The sequence below is a fragment of the Gossypium arboreum genome, chromosome 13 (genome assembly GCF_025698485.1).
Source record: "Gossypium arboreum isolate Shixiya-1 chromosome 13, ASM2569848v2, whole genome shotgun sequence".
NCBI lineage: Eukaryota > Viridiplantae > Streptophyta > Magnoliopsida > Malvales > Malvaceae > Gossypium > Gossypium arboreum.
Genome location: NC_069082.1, coordinates 128204242 through 128226192, shown reverse-complemented (window position 1 = coordinate 128226192; position 21951 = coordinate 128204242). Strand labels below are relative to the sequence as shown.

Sequence of the window (21951 nt, the reverse complement as noted above, 5' to 3'; positions counted from 1 at the left end):
CAATTTTAAGGTTTTTCACCTAAATGATATAAAAAATAATTAATCACAAAAATGGTATGGGAAACAGATTAATTACGAAAATAGGTATTTGTTACATTGTTTAAATCGGTCTTTTGATATTAGCAATACTAGACTGAAATATGATGACCTAAAATATTCAGAGATCTGATATGTAACTTTCTCATTTTGGTTGGTTGGCTTGAAGGGTGTTGCGGTTGCTTTGTAAACCCTTGTTGTTTATTATTATTTTTTATTCCCCTATTACCAATTAGTCCAAAAGTATTTTATATAAAAAATGATTTCAACTGAAAATAAATATTATTTATTTTAGAAAAATAATTTTTTGTTTAAATTTTGTCTAACATAACAGTTAATGATATTTATAGTAGTTTTGTTTTGCTCATATTATATCTAGAAACTATAAATTTAACTAATAATTATAATTTATACATAATAAAAATTTTCTAAAGCTTTTATAATTATAATTTTATACTTGTGTCTGTAAATGAATTTGATAATAAAATTGGCCTCTCTATTTTTTATGTTGAAGGGGAATAAAATAAAATAATAAATAGGGAGGGTTTATGAAGCAATTCACCTCGCCGTACTATTACACAACACCCTTAATCTAAATGAAAATTTTACATATTCAGTCCCTAAATATTTTAAGTCTATCACATTTCAATTTGGTGCTGCCAATATATCAAGCGGCACAGGCGGAACACCGTAATTAATCTATTTCTCATACATTCTTCGTAATTAATTATTTTTATATTATTTACGTAAAAAAAAACTCAATTTTACTCATTTCCACTAATTTCGAGTGTACAAAAATTAAACTGTTCCATTGAAAAAAAAATTAACTGTACATTGCACTCAACAGTTAAAATTTTTAACCAATACAGGGTAAATATCAATATTGAGATGAAAAAGTAAAATAAAAAGTTACCAAGGGTAAATTTTTCACCTAACACAATGATCATTGACCATGTATAACTCTGTCAAAATTAAAATCAATGTGATTTCATTTCATAAACTGAAAGTTAAAAGGAAAACTGTACATTGCACTCAACAGCAAAAAAATTTAACCAATGAGATGAAAAAGTAAAAAAAAAGTTACCAAGGGTAAATTTTTCACCTAACACGATGAATATGAGTATATATAACTTCATAAAATCATTGTGATTTTCATTTCATAAACTGTTCCGACACCTCCAAGCCGATACTGAAAACATCGGTCGATCTTGCCAACAAACCATGACACAGCCGTTCTCGTCTTTCATCTTGTACCCGTCGCAGTTATAACCTTGCAACAATGTCTTCGCTTGCAACATCCCGTAGTAACTCAATGGGACGTTACAGAACCCGGCTGAATCGAGCCTTTGTATCCACTTCTCTAGCTTTTCATGTCTCTCTTTCCTCTCGGCTCCTTCGCAAGATATTATGTTCTTGATTTCGTTCCCAAAGAGCATCTTTTCGAGTTTAAGTCTCTCGGGGGATGCCCTTGAGACCGTGGATTCCAAGCAATCGAACAATGCCGCGTACGAATGGAGGGACTCTAATAGCCTTTCCATTAGTGTGGATCCGTTGTGATTAGAGTCTTGCTCGGTTATGACCACGAGTTTAGGCAACAAACCACGTAGTGCGGTAAGAAAGGTATCGACCTTCGGTGAAACGGGTGAAGATAAGGGCGACGAAGAAGCCGAGTCCGGGCTAGGGCTGCATCCGTTAACCTTATCTTTCTCGAGTAACTCTCCTAAGGTGTTTTGACTCATTTGTAAGGCTCTTTGTAAGTGGATTCCATTTGAGTTCTTCAATGCTAACGGAAGTTTCTTCCGAAGGGGTTCGTCATCATAAGCCAAAAGCGAATGCAACCGGAGAACCGAGCTAATAGCTACCGCTTCCCCAGTTTTAACATGCAGTCTTTCAACATCGAGATCCTCTAAGTCGCCAACAACCGGATTAAATTGAAACGGTATATCTAACTTCTCGGCTTCTTCCGACAATCTATGCCCCATTTGATCCAGCACTTCTTTTCGCACATGTATCCCCGTAATCCTCAAATGCGGCGGACCTTCTGGTCTTGCACTCAAACCTCGAATGAGTGCAATCCATTGCATAGGCTCCGCCGCATTGAGATCAATCACATGTACCACCTTTTCCCCTTCCATCGCTTCGATTATAGCTTGGTTAACAAGCAAGAATGCCGCTTTCAAAAACGGAAACACCTCGAAAAACAACCTCCGAACCAACGCTTGTTCCGATACCAAATCAACAACCCTAGTCGAATTGATAGCCTTATGCAGACCGGGCCACGTTTTGAGGATCCGGTCCGCGAGTGCTTCGGAGAAATAAGCGGCAATACGCTGCATCGTATCGCCGTCCGGTGAAGCGAGTTCCGATATTTGCTCGAGCGCAATGTTCGCGTTTTCGAGACTACCGGTGGCTACATGATTAGCACAAGTGAGTAACAAATGGATCAAATATAAACCCCTTTCTTCTGATTTAAGCTCTTTAAGCCATGGATATGATGATCCTAAGCTAGGTGACAATGACATCATAGAAAAAACTTGCAGTGATGATGATGATGATTTTAACGATGAGGATTCGTTTTGGGACATTGACACCATTAAAATACACAGCTCCAAGCTTATATATATTCAAAATTTCATGAAATTAATGTCCCAAAAAGGGCGGAAATTAAAAAAACTGAGAATTTGAATAGAACAAAAAATCCAACCAGAAAAAAAAAATGAGATGAAAAACAGTGGTTTGTCTAAAAAAAAGGTTCACAAAAAGTAACAAAAACCTCACAAATTAAAAAAAAAATTCCCCAAAAAAATGGAAGAAGAGTTGAGCGGAATCATTTCTGGGTTTTGTAGATTATCAAAAACCCAAATCAAATCACATAAAAAACTTAGCCAGTACTTGAAAAAAAAGGCTTAATTTTCTGGGTTTTTTTTAGATAAAGAGTTGAAAAAAAAAGTAACAAAAACCTCATAAATTCAAAAAATATATATAGAAGAAGAGTTGAGCTAAATCCTTACTGCGTTTTGTAGATGATCAAAAACCCAAATCAAATCACGTAAAAAACTTGGCCAATACTCGAAAAAGATGTCTTAATTTCTGGGTTTTTTTAGGCAAAAAAATGGGTTTTTTTTTTCCAGAGGATGAATTAAAAGGTGTTCATTGTTATTGAGAAGAAAGAATAAAAGGGAAAGGGGAGGGTTTGGGTTTGGTCATTGTAACGTTTTGTCGACAAGCAATGCGTGAAGGAAGATTTTGTCGTGTGATGATTTGTCGTTGCTCATTACACTTTGAGTTGAATATGGAATTTTTATAAAAAATTGAGCCTCCCTTTTTAGCTTTCTCTTCTGTGCTTTTTGTCTTTATATTCCTAATTTTTTTAGCTTTATGATTTTTAGTTTAATTCTGTTTTTAGTCCCTATACTTTTTTATATTAGAAATGCAACTCTCTACTTTTAATATGGCGAATTTAGTCCTTTAATTATTTTGATTGAACAATTGAAGTCTTATTAATGATACTATCTCAGGCATCATGTTAAATTGGATCACTAGCCAACTAGAGGCGAAGCTAGAAAAACTTTTTAGGGGAGTCGAAATTAAATTGTAATTTTTACAATAATAATAATGTAATTTCACTAATTTAATAGTCTATATCTTTATAATTTTAAAGTATTAAATAAATTTTTTATCATTTCTAGGGGGGCCAAAGTAGAATTTTATCTTTATTAATTTAAAATTTTAAAGAACCTAAATGAAAATTTTTCATTTTAAGGAGGATCAAACCCATGCCAACCGCCCTAGGCACGCCCCTGTAGCAAACATTAAGCCAAGTTAGCAAATGAAAGTGTTAAGGATGGGATTGTAAAGTTTGTTGTAAGTCAGACAAGCAATAAGAAATTCAATATATATATATATATTTTGCTTACATAGTTTCCACTTGCCTTTAAATTGACTACATGACCATATTTTTTATTTTAAAATACTACGTAATTTAATTTAATGAATTTTTTTTGTGAATTTATCAATCCAATTTATTTTTAAATAATAAAATAGAAACCCTAAACTATTTAGTAGATAGACTAAATTTTAAATTCACAAATAATACAAGGACCAAGAATACAATTAAATATTTTCCTTTCTCTACAAACTTCTCGGCTTATTCTTTATTTTAGATCTTTTACAATATAATATAAAAATTAATAGAAATATATATCAATTTTTTATATAAATATAAAATATTTTAACTCTTATAGGTAAAATTAACACCAAATTTATACTTAATTTTGTCCTTGCATTGGGTGGATAAGAATCAAAGGCAGGCCTTTTTTTTTTAACCATTTACATATTCCCAAAGGTTAGAAGAAGCCAAACATGTCCTAACAAAGACACAACAGTTGGCCTCAATGTGTTTTGTTTCTTAGTGGGGTGTGGGAGATTGCAAGAAAAGTCTCCAAAGTGATTCCAAGAACATGGTTTTGGTTCCTAACCCAAAGAATTAAAAGAAAAAAGACTTTAAATTTGGTATTTTATTTTATTATTGTAAGACAAAGAGACAAAGAAATCTAAGGAAATAGAAGATCCAAAAGTAGATAAGAGAGATACCATAAATGATACATTTATCTCTACTTGTGGAGTTAGGTGGAGTAGTTGGGAATTTGTTCATACTTAAAAACTACATTTGTTTGGAGAGTTACGATAATGTGTTAACTCAGTTTGATAACTTTGAGACGTTAAGGACATTTAGGAGAGTTTTTTGAAGGGTTTCAACTCTATTCTCATTAGGAGAATTCATCAGTTGTTATCATGATTTGGCCGTTGGAGTATTTTGCACATATCTATAGAAGATAATCTGGAGGCTGATAGCTTGGTAAAGACGATACATGAGAGAAGGCACAAGTTGCGGCTGTTCGAGGTTCTACCGTTTAGGGAAGGGTTTAAGTTCATGTAGCTAGGTTTTTTATTATCTTTGTCAAAAAAAAAAAACTACATTCTGTTTAAGAGTAGGGTGCAAGGTTTTTTTTAATTTAATAATTAAAATATACTTTTACTTAAATTTAATTATAAAATATAGGATAAATTATAATTAATGTCAATTATTAATAAACTTACACATTGACTACTCAATTTTAGAAAATTACGAGTGTAAATTTATTAATAGTTAAATAACTTTGGATATAGTTTACTCTATGATAAATGGTAACTTAACCACTTAAACAATAATTTTAAATATTTCAATGACCAACTTAGAACCTTTTAAATTTAGGGACTAAAGTGCAAACGCACTAATTGTTGAACTACCTCAAGGTAATTTACTTAAAAATACATAAAATTAATATTAATATAATTTTTCATTTTAATGAATTTTAAACTATTTAGGTTCAAATCTCGTTAAATATAAATAAATACTGTTAAATAAAATCATTTATTGATACAACCCAAAACCCAAAATTTCATTTCTTGGGTCTTGACTAACACCCATTTCTCCAAAGGACAATGATGTTTGGATCAAGTTCTTGCTTAAGTACCGGCCCAAAAAAAAACCATTAAACAGATTGACTCAAGAAACTAACCGAAATACAAGATCAAAGAGTCATTAAACCGATTGAACAACAACTGATATGGAGTACTTGAACCACGTGATTGAACCAAAAATATTTTATTTACTTGAACCGGTCAGACCAGCAAATCGATAGTTTGATCGGTTCCACCACCACTCCGGCTGTGAAATCCCTTTTAACCTTGCTAAAAGGGAGGGTGTTTGACGAATTAAAGGTTGATGGCCATAACTGTTGGCCCATTTTACATGAACCATGTAAGCACAAAACAGAAACAAAACTCATATTTGGTGAATCTATGAATATAGGTAGATCAAAATGAGAAGAGATAAAAAGTGTGTTTTTTTAACAGATAAGCAACATAAGGCATCAATGGTTAAAATATTTATTGGATGAATCATCCCTTGAACTTCCATTCACGACGGCACATCGGACAATGTGCTTGAGAAGTCTGTGAATTAACCCATTTCAGGATGCAATGAAGATGGAAAGCATGGTTGCATGCACCCCAAACTGCAACACAACAACCGATAAACATCATTAAGTACTAAGAAGATGATGAACTCCAAACATTTACATGTATAATAAGTAAGAAAGCAATGAGACAAAAATGAAAACAATCGAGGTTATTTGGACTCAGGTGTGAGGGTCATATCCCCGTACCTCTGTCCAAGTATATGAATGCTTCAAAAATAAGAAGTAAAGAGTCAAAGCAAAATAGGAGATGAATATGCATTGTATTTGTGAATATACTCGTTCTGTCATATGATTATATAAGCAAACCATGCCTACTATTAGTTCATTTCAAAATACCAAATTTGTATCTTTCTTTGAATCTAAGTTACTCGGACTCGGATGTGAATCTCATGATAGATCTGTGTCCAACAGCAATCTGTTTGATTTTTTCTAAGTTTTCCATATATTTGTTGGATTATATCCTTATACCTATATCTGAATATGTGTCAAATATATCGGACACAAGTACATCAAGCAAGAAGAAGAATGGAACAACATAACTCTTGCATGAACAAAGTGCTACAATCTCATAAAAGTAGAAGTAATTCCTAAAAAGTATATATCAATGAAATCATCATAGAAAAGCAATTCCAAATAGAATCTTAGACCATATATTAATGGGATTTCAAAAAGATTTTTCTTTGCACATGAATGCCATTTAGCAAATTTTAGTAGCATTGTCCTGACAATTGTCCTAGTAGAAAAATGAAAATATTTTAAAAAAGGAGACACATTCACGCTATGGAGCTCCAGCTCTTTATTTTTCTTGAAGTAACAGTGTCTAACACATGGATATAGGGACACAACCTCCGAGAGCCTTCCAAATACATAGAAAAATGTAGAAAAATCGGCCTTACCTGTGTCGACACATACCTGAATTTGAATAACATAATGTTCATGAAACCAAAAGGTAAGAACTATTTAAGGGCACAAAATTTCATAGAAACTCTTTTTAATAACGACTCAACAATAAAAGACAATACGATCAGTCAAAGTAAAGACTTACTCAATGGGCAATCATCCCCAGGGAGTTTACAGTCAGAACAACAACCATCAAAGGCCATCCTACAAATTCCACATGTTTCATCTTGGGCATCCCATGTCCATGAAGCAACAGCATGCCATCTGTCATCAAAAAGAAAATATAATTAGAGTTTCCTCATCATTAAAAAAACAAGGGTAATTCAACAAAAAAGCATAATTTTTTTTTAGTAGCTACATTGGGACGCAAGTGGTAAAGAGTGCTTACTCTGTTTATAGCCAAAAGATATAGGGAGAGAAATAGGTCAAGAGAAAACTGCTTCTTCTAGTAAAAAAAACTGTCATTTTGACCAAAAACAAGTCCAACACTTCATTTTGCTTGAAATAGTCATGTTGGACACATATATGGACATGGTGAGAGGACATGGCTTTCCAAATACATGGAAAAACATAGAAAACAAAGAGCGCATAGCCATGTCAGAAACATACAAGTATCCGAAACTTATACCCGTGTCCAAGTAACATAGCTTAGTAACATTTAACATACATATGATATACTCAAGAATTTAAAAGGTTGAGGAAAAACAAGAAAAATGCTTTTTGCCATAAATCAAAGATATATACTCAAGAATAACAGAAACCACAAAAGGTGCTATTCTTGTGAAATAAATCTTCTTCCGACTCTTCATTTTTCTTTAAGTTCTCATGTCCGATATTTCTAAACATAAGTATGGAAATATGACTTTTCAAATACCCGCCAAATACATGAAATACTTGCAAAAAGGACTGAATAAGCACATGTTGGACACATACACAAAATCCAAGACATGGAATAAACCATTTACTCATAAAAGATTAACAAAAACAATTTTGCTTGAAACACTTTGCATTGAAGACAAGGATACGTAGCAACTTGACTTTCATCTTCTCCTGCAAAACCAAGACCTATGTGAGAGAACTTTCCCCATAAATTATAAATTCATATCAGAATTCAGAACTACTCAAATTTTCACCATTATTGGAACTAAAACAAAATCAGCAATATCCCATGCCCCCTTTCATTCGATATTCATTTCCATTTCTTAAATTTTCTCAGCAACCAAACAGACACCAAACAGTCAAAATTTAACTACATCAGTTCCATGCTACCGACCTCACTAGCGGTGTGAATAAATTTCACATCAATAGCAGCAGATCGTGGCCGCAAATAACGGAAAATAATCATTATAGAGGCTACAACAGCCCGCCATTTCCGCAAAACCTATACCCTTAAATTAAATTGATGAGACAAATAGTAACGAGCAGTAGGATCGAAAACAGGAAATCAAAATATAGCATAGTGATGAAGATAGACAGATAGCAAATAACTTAAAATCTCTCTATCATGACTGTAAGTGGACATCGAACCTTTTTAGGGTTTAGGGTTTTGAAAATTACCTTATTCAAATTTCCTGCTCCGTCGGAAACTAGAAGACAGAGTGAGCTGCGACAGAGCCGTGGTGAGAGTAGGTCCGGAGTGTTTTTTTTTTTTTAAACAAAATTAAAATGTTTTGCCCGCTTTGCATTTTTTATATAAATTTAATTATATTAAATAATATTTAGGAAAAGTAAATTTACGTTTTAGTCGTTCAACTTCAAAGAAGTTACAAAATAGTCACTAAACTCTGAAAGTTTTTATTTAAGTCACTGAACTATTCAAAAAATTTTATTTATTTTTTATTAAATCTAATTAGCAAGTTTCAAGAGAGAATTTGACGATCAATAAATGATCAGTACCCATCTATAAGTAGAAAAATATACTTTAGATTTCGAATCAATCTGGGGTCAGTGCCGAAGATTAGAGAAAAAAGTTATTTAAATTTTGATTCATGAGTTCGTGATGTTTAAAATTGTTTCACTGAAAAAAATAGAATTGAACTATAAAAAGTAAGAGGAGTGAGAGATTTCGATTGATATAAGGAATGTGAATAGAGAAAGTCATACAACAAATAATTTAAATAATTTAATAACTTAAATGAAAATTTTGTATAATTTAAAGATTATTTTGTAACTTTTACTAATAATTTTGCAACAGATATAATTTATCTTATTTTTTATTACTGAGTAATTTTGATTTTGCTTTCCTTGTATTAGTCGGGAAGAAATTAAAATATAATTAATTTGTATATATTTATTAAAATAAGTAAAATTAAAAAATTTAAGACTTTGAGTTGGCAATAGAAAATAAATATAATTGGCAAAATAATATATATTAAATAACCTAAATATGATAAATCGATCGTTTATTTGTATGTAAAAGATTCTTAATCAGTAACATCAAACTAAATTCAATCAATTAATCAAATATAAAATTGATAATTTATTCAATTAAATCAAAAATTGATAATTTATTTACCTAAAATCGAATAAACTAATCAAACATAATTTATTCAATTAAAATCAAAAATCGATAATTTATTCACATAAAATCGTATAAAATAATCAAATATAATTTATTCAATTAAATAAAATTCAATAATTTATTCTATTTAACCAATGACATAAAATCGAATATAAAATAAATTGCAATCAACGGGTAAACTAAAATCCAAGACAAAATATTTTATTATTTAAAAGAATTACATTAATACTAAGTCATCCAATTATAAAAATTATAAACTAATCACTCAATTATTAATATTTTTTATCACCTAACTATAAAAAGTTACAAAATAATCACTAACTATTCAATTTTATCTTTCCAGCTAGCTAAGGTAAAAATAAAAACACCTAATTGACAAAAAAGACAATTAAATAATTAAATGATATTTTTAACTTTTCAAAATTAGATAACCAAAAGAAAAATCTACTAATAATTGGATGATCATTTTGTAATTTTAATAAAAAATTACTAATAATTGAATAACTACTAGTGGAATTTACCCATTATGTAATTATTGTTCAAGCAAAATCGAAAGCCAACCATGTACACATTCGAAAGCCAATTTCTACGGGAGAAACTTCCTTCAATTTTTCAGGCTAATTTTTTTTTTTTTTTTTTAAGAATTAATGTTGGAACTTTAAAAGCAAGAAAATCACTAAGAAGAACAATTAAATGTACACAAAATCTAGCTATAACATACAACAATTCCTTCCATTTGGGAGGTGTATATATGGATTATTATTCGGTACACAGACAGTGAAAAATCAGGGTTAAGAAGCAGGATTACAAGAATCCACAAAAAGTTAGTTTCTCAAGTCATTACCAATAAACTCTCCGTTTTTATCCCAAGGCCGGTTTTCGAAACCCTTACCGATGATGCTTCGTTTCTCGTTTATAGTCCCATCTTCGATGCTGTACTCGGGGAAGTAGTCCACGAACGTTTTGCTTCCTAGTTCATCAATCCCACTAAAAAGGAAATTTCTCAACAGATCCTACGGATTTTGCATTGATTCATTAGTTAGGTAAAGAACTGGTCACGTTGACCAAAAATCATTAAAGCTAAGTGATTCATGAATAGACCTTGGCGAGCTTCTCCCCAATCAACCGTTTTAAAACTCCGTGGCCAGGATCCTGCTTTCATATGAACCAAAAAAGTTGAGAAAATAAGAAACGTTAATGCCTGCAAACTTTTATGATTTCCTGTAAAGGAATGCAGAAGACTCTAATATTATATTTTTTGGGGTTGATTCCGAGCCCGGTTTGGACTTTACCAATAGACACGATTCAACAGTAGCTATATTTGAAAGGCTAAGCCTGAAATTTGGACCTAGGATTGCTCGGCCAAACAAACTTGCCGTTATGGATATGATTCTAAGATAAATATGTTAAGATCGGAGAAGTTAAATGTAACAAAGAGTGTTGAGTCAATCCAAGAAGCGCAAGTGACAAGTATTTAGTTATGTATTAACATATTATAATGGGAATGAGTAACGTTGTGAATGAGACACCGGCATACGCAAACTACACAAGTTTGACTTGAAAAAAAAACTAAAACATAATTCGGTAATTATCAATCCAAGCTCAAGCTTGACCAAGCCAAGCTATTGATCAAGCCGAATTCAAGCATAATAATACTCGGCTCAAACAGCTAGCAAGCCTTATCGTGTTTTCATTTTTTATATTTTTTTAAAATATTTTTATATCATTAAAATACACTATTACCCTTAATCTTAACAGTATTAACCTTAAGCTTAATTATCCAGCTCAAGCTTGAAAACGTATGAGCTTAATTGACTTCTAACTTAAATACAAAAATTAGTAAACAGGATCGAGAAGTTCGATTATATCTCGAGTTTGAATGTTTGATCAAGCTCGAGCAGAGTATCAAATTCTGAATTTTGAGTCCAGCTCGAGCTTGCCAATATTCGGGCTCAGCTCGGGTCAATTACACACCCCTTGGAAAGAGTCAGACAATTTTATCTGCTCTCTTTCAGTTCTCAGACATAAAAAACTCGATTGCAACAACAATCAATAATTTTATCTTAATTAATGTAATATTTTCTATGTCGTGCAAAAATCAACTGTGAAGATCCTATCCAAAGCTAACAGAGATGATAGGTTCATAAAGATGAGACTGTAAGAGAAAGCAAAAATCTGGAATAATAACCTTTTCAGCTCTCCATGTTAGATATCTATGCTGGGCTTCGAGATTGCACGTAATTTGAGATGGATCAGTATCCTCCACCGCTTGCTCCATTAGCTCCAGCCATGCCTAATAGAGCATCAAGAAGTAAGAAAACTAAGCACAGTTTCCAAAAGATAATGTATCGATAATGCCAATTATCATTTGTAATTTATATCATCAGGCAATGACTGCATTTCTCAGAAGAATAACCGTACCTTGTAGTATTCCATGAATGCGGAATATAGAACTTCGTGTTTAGAATTGCTCGAACTAAACTTGGTCCATATCACTATCGGTGAGAAGAACTTTATAGATTCACTCGTAAGCTTTCCTCCCCAAGGTAAAAGCTGCATAAAATCTGTGTTCAGTCATCACTGATACATATTTTAGAGAATCGATAAAACTGATATAAACAATTATCAATATCTGGGTTTACCATAACATGCCAGTTCCAAGCATCTCATTTACCTCGGTATACTTCAGACCTAGAGGCAATAAGCGGTCATAGTACTTTTCCTTGTAGTCTCTTCGACTAGTGACATCGTGCAAAGGATTTAGGTCCCTATAAGTGATTAACATAGGGTAAGTTCCAAAGTCATGATTCATAAGAGCCACACACAATCCAAGAATGAAAATTCTAAGGTCTTTGTGAATTATTTGTCAAACATTTCAAGTATAATTAATACTAATGCACAAACAAACAGGAAACCTACACTCATGTGATCAACATGAATGTTAGATCATAAAGATGGTCTAGCAATCTGGCTTGTTATCTCGATTCTTGCCCTTCCTTTCTCATTTCAGACAAAGGAAACGGAGAAGTATCGGAAATTCTAAACAAGTAATCAAAGCCAGACACTGGTGGTTTTACTTGCAGCCGCAACATCTTGCAATGCCTATCAAATGGTTCTACTTCCATCATGTCCCTTCAATGCGCCAAATTAGGACCGACATAGTATAACTGATAAATCCAAATTTTAACAAATTGAAGAATTTAAGTTCATGCTCTATTCAAATTGACTTTGCACTTTTTGATGTGCTATGTGTACCATTAGAATGTCAAGTGATGTGGAGAACCTAATAGAAACTGAAACTGGATTTCTTGTTTCTTTTTGTTATCCACCTTGGGCAACATAACAAAAAAACATGTTCCACTATGCTAGGGCTGGGTGGATATATCTGCTACACGAGAATTACTAAAGTACTGAGCATTTGAAAAATATAGACTCACTGGGGGCGAAGCCAGAATATCGCTTTAGGGGGCTAGAGATGAACCATAAATTTGGGGAGGGGGGCAAAGAACAATTTTAGCATTATACTAATCTGTAATTTCATATATTTTGGAGGGTCTAAATGACCAATTTACCATTTGTAGGAGGGGCCCAAGGCCACTGCCTACCCCCCTTGTCTATGCCCCTGATCTTGCCACTCATGTTCTACAAATAATGAAAGAAAATAAACAAAACTTACAACACGACTATGTTCATGTTAGCAGTAGTGAAGAAGTTGCCACAAAATATGGGTAGATCAAATTCTGGTTTCGGAAAGGCAGCAAAATCTAATACCTGCCAAGATAAAGATGGAACAAAGTTAGCATTAACAAAAACATAAACCATACTAGATTATGACAAACCCGCGATGTGGGTGAAAAAAATTATGTAAGAAATATATTTATAAAAAATTTATTTAAAAACAAATGAGACTTTAGATGAAATAGTAAAGTTGAGATATTGAGAGCTATGATGTCTCAGGCACAAATCCTGTCATATGTATAATTTTTTTAGCTTTCATATAAAAATATAAAAAGACAAAAAAAAAATAACCCTCATAGTAATTTCTTACTTTGTAAAAGGAATGGGTTTTTGGTAATTTCCTAACTGAGTTAAGGCCTGATTGATAAGTAACATCAGCTTAGTCAAACACTTAAAGAATAGTATAGATTATGTACAAAAAAATCTACAGAAAAAAAAAAAAGGAACCAAGGATTCTACTAGAGAAATAATCTCTAGAACTATCTTGGTCATACAAAAGATCTCAACAGCCATAGAGAGAGCATCTATGGTCAAACAAAAGATCTCAACCCTGCATTACTTGTCATAGAACTGGTTTCTTATTCTTCGTTTCTACATAAGACCTCGATCAGCTTTTGGGACAAATTCCATACACTAATATGGTCTCTGAAATAATGTATTACATCGTATCTTCAGAGCATAAATCTTGTTTTTAGTTGCTCTTTGTTAAAAAATTGAACTTTCACATTTCTAAAGACTCCACAGATCAAGAATGCAATAAAATACAGCACGACAAGACCAATGTTTGGAAAACTAAAGACTAAGGCTTTTACAAAACTCGAGAGATTAAGAAATATATAAACAATGAGAGTCAAATTGCTGCTTGTGTACTTCTAATGAGTTATATGAAGAACTTACTACAGTGATCATGAGAAATATGTCAAGAATATGTCCGAGATAATAACAAGTTGTAACAAGTACAAAAAGTATAAGAAGAAAACCTTCTTTTTTTTGCTTTTCAAGTTGTAAAACCCAGCAGTGTCTTAATGCTGATTTAATGACTCGAAACATTAAAGGTAATGAATTAGAAGATAATACCTGCATAGCTTCACCTTCAATGCTCATACTTCTAAGTAGTCTGATTTTGGGAGTTTCGAATGATAACATTTCAAGCCTTGTTTGTTCATCCATTGCGATCATAGAACCATATTTTTCCTGAAGTGACATAAAATATTTAGATTGCAATAAAAGCAGAAAAAATCAACATTAAATCAAGAATTCACATAAACGAGAATATATATGTATCAGTATGTCAATTGTAGCAATGCTCATCACAACATTAAAAAACAACAAAGTTAGTGGAAGCAAGAAATACTGGACTAGCTCAAAATCTTTATGTGTCTAGTTTGAAGCTAACACTTTGGTTCCGTGAGAAACCCCTAAAAATTGAACTCGGCAAGCTTAATTTTCGGATTTTGGGCTAATCCAATGATAACAGCCAAAAACTTCATGCTTTGAAATAAAAACCCTAAAGAACTATTGCCATCAAGTGCTCCTTGTAAACTAAATTCTCGCTCATTCTTATCAATAAAAAGGCATGAAAAGGCATGATGAATTGCAAGTATCGAGCAGCAAGAACCTTGTGCTCCAGTAGGACCAGTACAGGATCCTGAAATGTTTCTGCTATTTTTCTTTTCAAGCAAAATTAGCTCAAATACCAGATAGTATAAACACATGGTCCATTCTTAAAGGCATTATTTTGATCCAATGTATGTGACAATAAATGGCCATTCTTGCGTGGAGTGATTTCTGACTTTTTCAAGAGAAGTCTTCAAAGTGACGTCTGCCTAGAGCCGGAGGACCCCTCAACACGTCTGGTATTGTCCCAGGCCGGAGTTTTGTCTCCCAACTCCGTTGAAAGCCTGAGCTGAAGACAGGGATCATGGAGCAGGAGCGTCTAGTTGGATCGGGCCATGCGCCACCAAGGAAATGGTGCCCATTTTCATCAATTCGGGCTCTCGACAGAGTCGGGAAACAAAAACCCGACCTGGGACAACACCGAACGTGTTGAGGGATCCTCCACCTCCGGACAGACAACACTTCGAAGACTCCTCCCATAGGAATCGAAAATCCCTCAAGAATTCTAAACCAGAATAAACGAGATGAAAGAAATTTTCCCTATGGAAAAATCAAAAAATCAATCCTACTTCATGAATTAAGTGGAGTAATAATTTGTGAAGATATTGCCAAAAGTATACTCTATAATACATATCAGTAATGTTCCTCAACGAAACATCGACTAGACACAAAATGTATAGCAAAACACATTTCAACATGGAAATTAGATAAAAGTAACACAAATTATTCATCCATATAGTACTGTATGTCTGCGTCAGTAACTCTAACCTAAAAATCCCATAGATTTAAACCCAAAAAAAACCTCCAAACTGAAAAGGCTAAGAACATATATAGTAAACACAACACTAAACCCAAAAAAAAATAACCCATAAATTCTCATTAAAAGGTTCAAAAAAAAAGAAAGAAAGAAAAAAGCACAGAACCCATTTACCTGTAGAGGAGAAGGAAGCAAAAGGGTATGTCGTTTAGTTTCATTAAGAGCAAAATGAATGAAGTTCTGGTAAGAAATTGCAGAGACTTGAAGCAAACAATGCATTTTCTTCTTCCTTTTACTCCACTGAGAGTTACCATTATAGTTAATGGTCATTAATGGCGGACGAGGTTTCAACATTAAGCTTAAACTTAAGCTTAATGACGATGAAAAAGAACAACAATCCATTTTTCTTTTGAAAAAGAGTAAAAAAGAAATGAAAAAAACTAAGGATTCATTACATTTTGGGTTGAGTTCATGAATTTTTTTTTAAATGTGATTTTCTAGAACTGGAAAGTTTTTTTTCATTCTTTTCTATGGCTATTTAAAATGAGGATCTTTGGGTTTTCGCCACGTGTACTGAAAAAAAGCACCATCATCTCACAAAGCACGTGGAGGTAGCCCCACCATTAAGTCTCCGTGGTATCACCGACGGCGAGTTCATGAACTTCCTCCGCCGGCGCTATGCTGAAATATCGATACCGTCAATCTTCTCCGACCTCATGAGAAAAGGGATGGCGCCGTTTCTCGCCATCTCGACAGTAACAACAACGAAAAAACAAAACTGGAGCTAAATTAAAAGAAGGCGAAAATTTTTATATGGTGCTAATGTAGAGGGTCTGAGTGTTGATGGTTATGATGGCGGATGGAACCGCCGATTCGGCGATCGGGGCAGTTAACCTTACCGGAATTCTAGTCGGATCGCACATGAACTTAACTCGGGTAAGGAATTTCACAAGTTTTCGTAATTTTAACTTGAGTGAGAGTTTGAATAAAGATATAAGTCTTAAAAAATGAGTTATAAAAAATAAATTCAGTAATTTATTCGAGTGTTATCTCATTTAGCCTAAATTTGTTTTTTAAATATTTTGGATTAATTATTATATTAAATTGATATAATATATAAATATTTGAGAGTTAAAATTATTATTACGTCAATTTTAAAAATAGTTATATCATCTCCTCGATAATTATTTAACAATTAATAATAAAAAATCTAAAATCAAATAATTGAATTATCATTTAGTTGTGAATTATTATTGTTAAACCTTATTTGTTTTACATTGACTTTTAAAATTTTATTTTAACTTAAAAGTTATTAATCTTTTAATATCATGGACCAAAACAAAATTTATTAATAATTAGGTGATCAAAATAGAAATTTATTAATAATTGGGTGACTATAAATGTAGTTTACCCTTTAAAATGTTTGATTGTGTCATGTATCTAGATCTAATCATAGGTTAGGCTTCCGATCGAAGCCCAAATACGTCCTAAATTTAAAAAGATTTAAACAAAAATATTAAGTTCGAAAAATAAACTCAAGAAAAAAATGAGACTCGTTTAAAATCTGGGCTGACCCGTTTTCTTTGTTTCTAATATAATGTATTCAGTTTTATATATATTATATAATTTATAACATATAAAAGCTAAATCTTTAGTAATATATAATACTAAAATATAAATATTTTTTTAAATGTTAAGATAATTATTTATAAAATTTTAAAAATAATAATATATAATTATGGAAACTACACTAAATGTCATTAAATTATTAGTAAATTTACGTTTTGGTCATTAAACTATTCAAACTTTTCATTTAAGTCTCTAAACTATTTTAAAATTTTATTTTAGTCACTGAACTATTTTTTTAAGTCTAGCTAATGAGCACCAAGCGACTATACGATCAGTGTCAAAAATTATTAAGTCCAAGTTGATTTGACGATCAGTGTCAAAAATTAGACAAGAAAAGTGTTTGGAATTTGGTTCACAAATTTATGATGTTCAACGTTGTTTCTTGGATCCCATCCAACAACTCATCGCAAGTTAACTGATCTTCTAGACTTAAAAAATAGCAACTTCGATGAATTTAAGTTAATAAATTTTACCACATTTGTATATGTATCATTGTTAACAAATTACTAGTGTCACGGGCTGTATATCAAAGCTTGTGACCATTGCGCACAAAACGTCCCATAGAAGTCAACAAATGGGGCTCATTTGACCCACAGGAACTAACCCGATTCGCAAGACCCATATAGAAATTCATCTACTTGAAACATTGGTGGCTTAGTGAAACACTCTAATAAAACTAGAGTTACTAGGATAAATAGTGTAAATCCTAAAAGGATAAGATTGTATATATTTTAAATCCCTTAAAACTCTCAATTGTAGATAGGCTCTAATCTCGACCGTTGATGTAAATCAATCTGTACGATTGGTTTTGGGGAGCTCAACTATAAATAGAGATATCCCTTCATTTATATTCACTCTGTAATGCCCCTCACCCGTATCCAACGCCGGGACAGGGTTCGAGGCGTTACCAGACTTAAACATTCACAACAAGTAAAACCGGGCCACAAAATTATCACCAAAAATTAAAACATCTCGAACACATGAATATCGTCCTTTATATAGGTATTCGAAACCTATAACATACATTGGAATGGTTCGGTACTAAACCAAAAACTTTGAAAATATTTGGGCAACTTAACTAAATTTTCTTGCTTCAGAGAGTTACACGCCTATGTGGAATTGGACCATGTGGTCACACACGTCCGTGTAGCTTGGGACACGCCTGTGTCCTGTGCCCATGGAGCTCTCTATCCATTTGGTCATGAATAAGTTAGGGTCACACGGCTTAAGTCACACGACCAAGGCACGCACCCGTGTGTCTCACACGTCCTAGACACACGCCCGTGTATCTATCTGTGTGGACAATTTCAAGGCTATTTTCCAAGCCAATTGTCACCCTTGATTACCTACATACACTTATACATTTTCATAGCAGTTGACGTGGCATATTTGAGTAATTATATATCCACAATCAAGACACAAGCATGGTATTCTCACAACAACACATAGCATATTACCAACAATGCATGGCAAACAAACATATACACATCACCAATATCAAACATAACATGAATAGCTAGATTTATAAGTCAGAATCATTAGCTCATTAAAGACCAATATATTTGGCCAAATTATAATAACACATGTTATAAAACTAGGTCCCCATACATGCCATTCACTTGATAATTCTAGCATATTTGTTTATACTCTCAAGGTGTTGGCTTGATAATGTGATGCTGCCTCCGACGATTCTCCAACCCCGAGTTAACCTAACAGCATTAAAAGAAATGGAAAGGAGGGGGTAAGCTTTACGCTTAGTAAGCTCGCATGAAAATAATAAGCAATTTACTAATATGCTTTCCATAGTAAAACTATCCCGATTGTACATTTTTACACATGTTCTGGTTAAGCTATTTCTTGAGTCACAGTCACTAAATCATTTATATCTGGAGCTACGAAAATTCAAATTAAGATCCGTAAGTTTTCTCAGAAATTAGACTCATATATATTTCCACCATAAAATTTTCAGAATTTTTGGTCTAGCCAATAAATACAGTTTATTATTTAAAGTCTCTCGTGTTTTGCTATTTGACAGATTCGACCTTTCTTTACTAAAATTTAATTATCTTATAGTACAATAGTCGGATAATGTTCCCATATCTTTCTCCTGAAATTAGACTCATTAAGGATTTCGGTCATATGAATTTTAACTCATAATTATTTTTGTACAATTTCTAGTGATTTTCCAAAGTTGAGACAGGGGAGTCTGGAATCACTCCAACTCTGTCTCACAAGAATTCAAATATCTCATGATACAGAATTCTTTTGCTTTCACCGTTTTCCTTTATGTGAAACTGGACTCATTAAGATTTAATTTCATATTTTATTAAACTTCTAACTCAATTTCCACTTTTTTTAGTGGATTTTCAAAGTCGAACCAATGCTGCTGTTCAAATCTGTTTTGGTACAATATAATGATCATTATCACAAGTTTGTCATAGAAATTATTCTCATAAATATCACTCATTCATTTGCACTCTCTTCACAAGTCCATTTCATTTCACATGTCAAACATGTACTCATGAGTTTCATGCGTGCACTGCTATCTCTTAGCACAACCACTCATGCCAACAGGACAATCATATGCATCATATTAGTATCAACTAAGTATAGATGAGTTTATCATACCATTTTTCTTTATATCACTATGTATGTCATTACCGCTGAATTATTGAATTTCTGATGGACATTTTCTTTTCCAATTGTACACTCAAGGTGTACGTTTCTTTCTAAGTGGTGCACACAAAGTATACATTTCCTTTTCATATGGTATACACAAAGTATACCCTTCATTTTCATATGGTATACACAAAGTATACATTTCTTTTTCATATAGTATACACAAAGTATACCTTTCCTTTTCAAGTGTACACACAAAGTGTACATAACCTTTTCATGTGGTATACACAAAGTATACCTAACCTTTTCACATTCGATGGCCAAAGCTATCCCTTTTTACATTCGATAGCCGAAGCTATCCCTTTTCACATTCGATAGTCGAAGCTACTACTATTCACTGATCAGGTAGCTGAAGCTACCACTTTTCACTGATTAGGTAGCCGAAGCTACTACTTTTCACTGATCAAGTAACCGAAGCTACCACTTTTCACTGATCAGGTAGCCGAAGCTACCACTTTTCACATTGTACACACAAGGCGTACATTTCCTTTTCATAATGAGATCAAAAGATTATCCTTTAGGGAGAACCTTATTGCAACATATGCAAGATCTTATATTATCGGTAATCACTAATTTTTTTTAAATATTATATCCCATCAAATTTCTATTAACATCAAATTCAATACAATTATTACAAATTATATTTCATGTATATCAATAATATCATGAATAATAGGCTTATTAAATCACGCGAACTTACCTCGGATCTAGAAATGGCAATTTACCATTCTAGTCCATAACATTGTATTTTCCCTATTTAAGCCCAAATCTTGATTTCCTTGATCTATAATATCATATTTAGCCTAATAATTAGTCACACTATTCATATGGGTCTAAAAATCATATTTTTACAAATTTTTATTTTGACCCCTAAACTTTTGCATATTTGCACTTTTGCCTCAAAGTTCGAAAATTAAACTTCTTCCTATTTTATTATGTTTTATGACATGCTGATCATTTTCCCCTTCTATGGAAACATCAAATTCTCACTCTAACATGTACGTATGAACATTAGGTATTTTTACCGATTATGTCATTTTACTCGTTTTCACGTAAAATCGATTAGCAAAAGTTGTTTAACATAATTTCAAGCTTCATATTCTACCATTAAACATAAAAATACATGCATATAATTCATGGGTAAATTTTTAGACATAAATCCTAGCTCAAAATAATGGTAGAAATAAGCAGATCATGTTACCGAGATTTCAAAAATACATAGAACATTAAAAACGGAGCTCAAAATCACTTACTATTAAGCTTGGAAGCTTGGCCAAACCCTAACCATGGCTGCTCTTGGTACATTCTGTTGTATCAAGAAGAAAGGGACACATTTGGGGTTTAAAATTTGTCTTTTAATTAATTTTACCCCTAAATGACCAAAATGCCCTTTTTACTATTCTTTCAAAATTTACCCAACCAAGACCATTTTTATCCAAAAATTTATATGATGGTTTAATTATCATTTAAGGACCTCCCATTTAAAATTTCATGACAATTAGACACCTCTAACGTATAAAACTCAACTTTTGCATTTTTTACAATTTAGTCATTTTTTCTAAATTGAGTGCCCAAACATAAAAATTTTCGAACGAAATTTTTAAAAATCATTCTGTGAAATCGTAAACCATAAAAATATAATAAAAATGAAAATTTCCTCATCGGATTTGTGGTCTCGAAACCACTGTTCCGACTAAGCCCAAAATCAGGATGTTACACACTCAGTTGTAAACCTTCAAAGTAATAGAATCCTTTTGAGAATATTTACTGAAACACTTGACGTGTTATTTTCCTTTGATTTTTCTATTCTTTGTTGCTCTTTCGATTCAAGTTTAATTCTGCTTTGCTTCGGTGCTTTAGAGAGTTTTCGCAATAATTCTCTTATTTAGTGAGTAGGCTAACTTAGGCAATATTTAAATCTGAGAAATTGCCTAAGGGCTCACGATTTGCTAGATGAAAGGTTTAGCCCCATAACACTAGTCGTTGCTTAGTTGTATTCTGACTATAATAAATAAGTCACTTTATTACTCTCTCAATATTAACCAACAAAA

The 21951-nt window shown here is 32.5% G+C and overlaps 3 protein-coding genes and 1 long non-coding RNA gene across 5 annotated transcripts; all 4 read right to left on the bottom strand.

Moving 5' to 3' along the window:
• Window positions 1–1007: 1007 nt before the first annotated feature.
• On the bottom strand, window positions 1008–3359 carry LOC108452136 (scarecrow-like protein 3). Its single transcript, XM_017749890.2, has one exon. It carries the CDS (start codon window positions 2628–2630, stop codon window positions 1194–1196), a length of 1437 nt encoding a protein of 478 aa, XP_017605379.1. The 5' UTR covers window positions 2631–3359; the 3' UTR covers window positions 1008–1193.
• Window positions 3360–5868: 2509 nt separating this feature from the next.
• LOC108451225 (anaphase-promoting complex subunit 11) lies at window positions 5869–8304 on the bottom strand. Its single transcript, XM_053024628.1, has 3 exons — window positions 8213–8304; window positions 7105–7223; window positions 5869–6095 (listed from the first exon to the last, which is right to left on the bottom strand). The coding sequence occupies exons 1-3, from the start codon at window positions 8302–8304 to the stop codon at window positions 5980–5982; spliced, it is 327 nt and encodes a 108-aa protein (XP_052880588.1). The 3' UTR covers window positions 5869–5979.
• Window positions 8305–10130: 1826 nt separating this feature from the next.
• On the bottom strand, window positions 10131–16598 carry LOC108450615 (phytochromobilin:ferredoxin oxidoreductase, chloroplastic). Of its 2 annotated transcripts, none has more exons than XM_017748318.2 (8): window positions 15767–16598; window positions 14296–14412; window positions 13157–13251; window positions 12155–12248; window positions 11902–12033; window positions 11669–11773; window positions 10582–10632; window positions 10131–10493 (listed from the first exon to the last, which is right to left on the bottom strand). In XM_017748318.2, the coding sequence occupies exons 1-8, from the start codon at window positions 15992–15994 to the stop codon at window positions 10305–10307; spliced, it is 1011 nt and encodes a 336-aa protein (XP_017603807.1). In that variant the 5' UTR covers window positions 15995–16598; the 3' UTR covers window positions 10131–10304. The 2 variants fall into 2 exon arrangements, with proteins under 2 accessions (XP_017603807.1, XP_052879804.1); XM_053023844.1 differs by lacking the exon at window positions 15767–16598 and adding an exon at window positions 15604–15619.
• A 2051-nt stretch (window positions 16599–18649) lies between these two features.
• LOC128286602 (uncharacterized) lies at window positions 18650–21235 on the bottom strand. The gene is made up of 2 exons (XR_008277215.1): window positions 21154–21235; window positions 18650–18930 (listed from the first exon to the last, which is right to left on the bottom strand). It is a non-coding gene; the product is annotated as an uncharacterized LOC128286602 (long non-coding RNA).
• Between the last annotated feature and the right edge of the window lie 716 nt (window positions 21236–21951).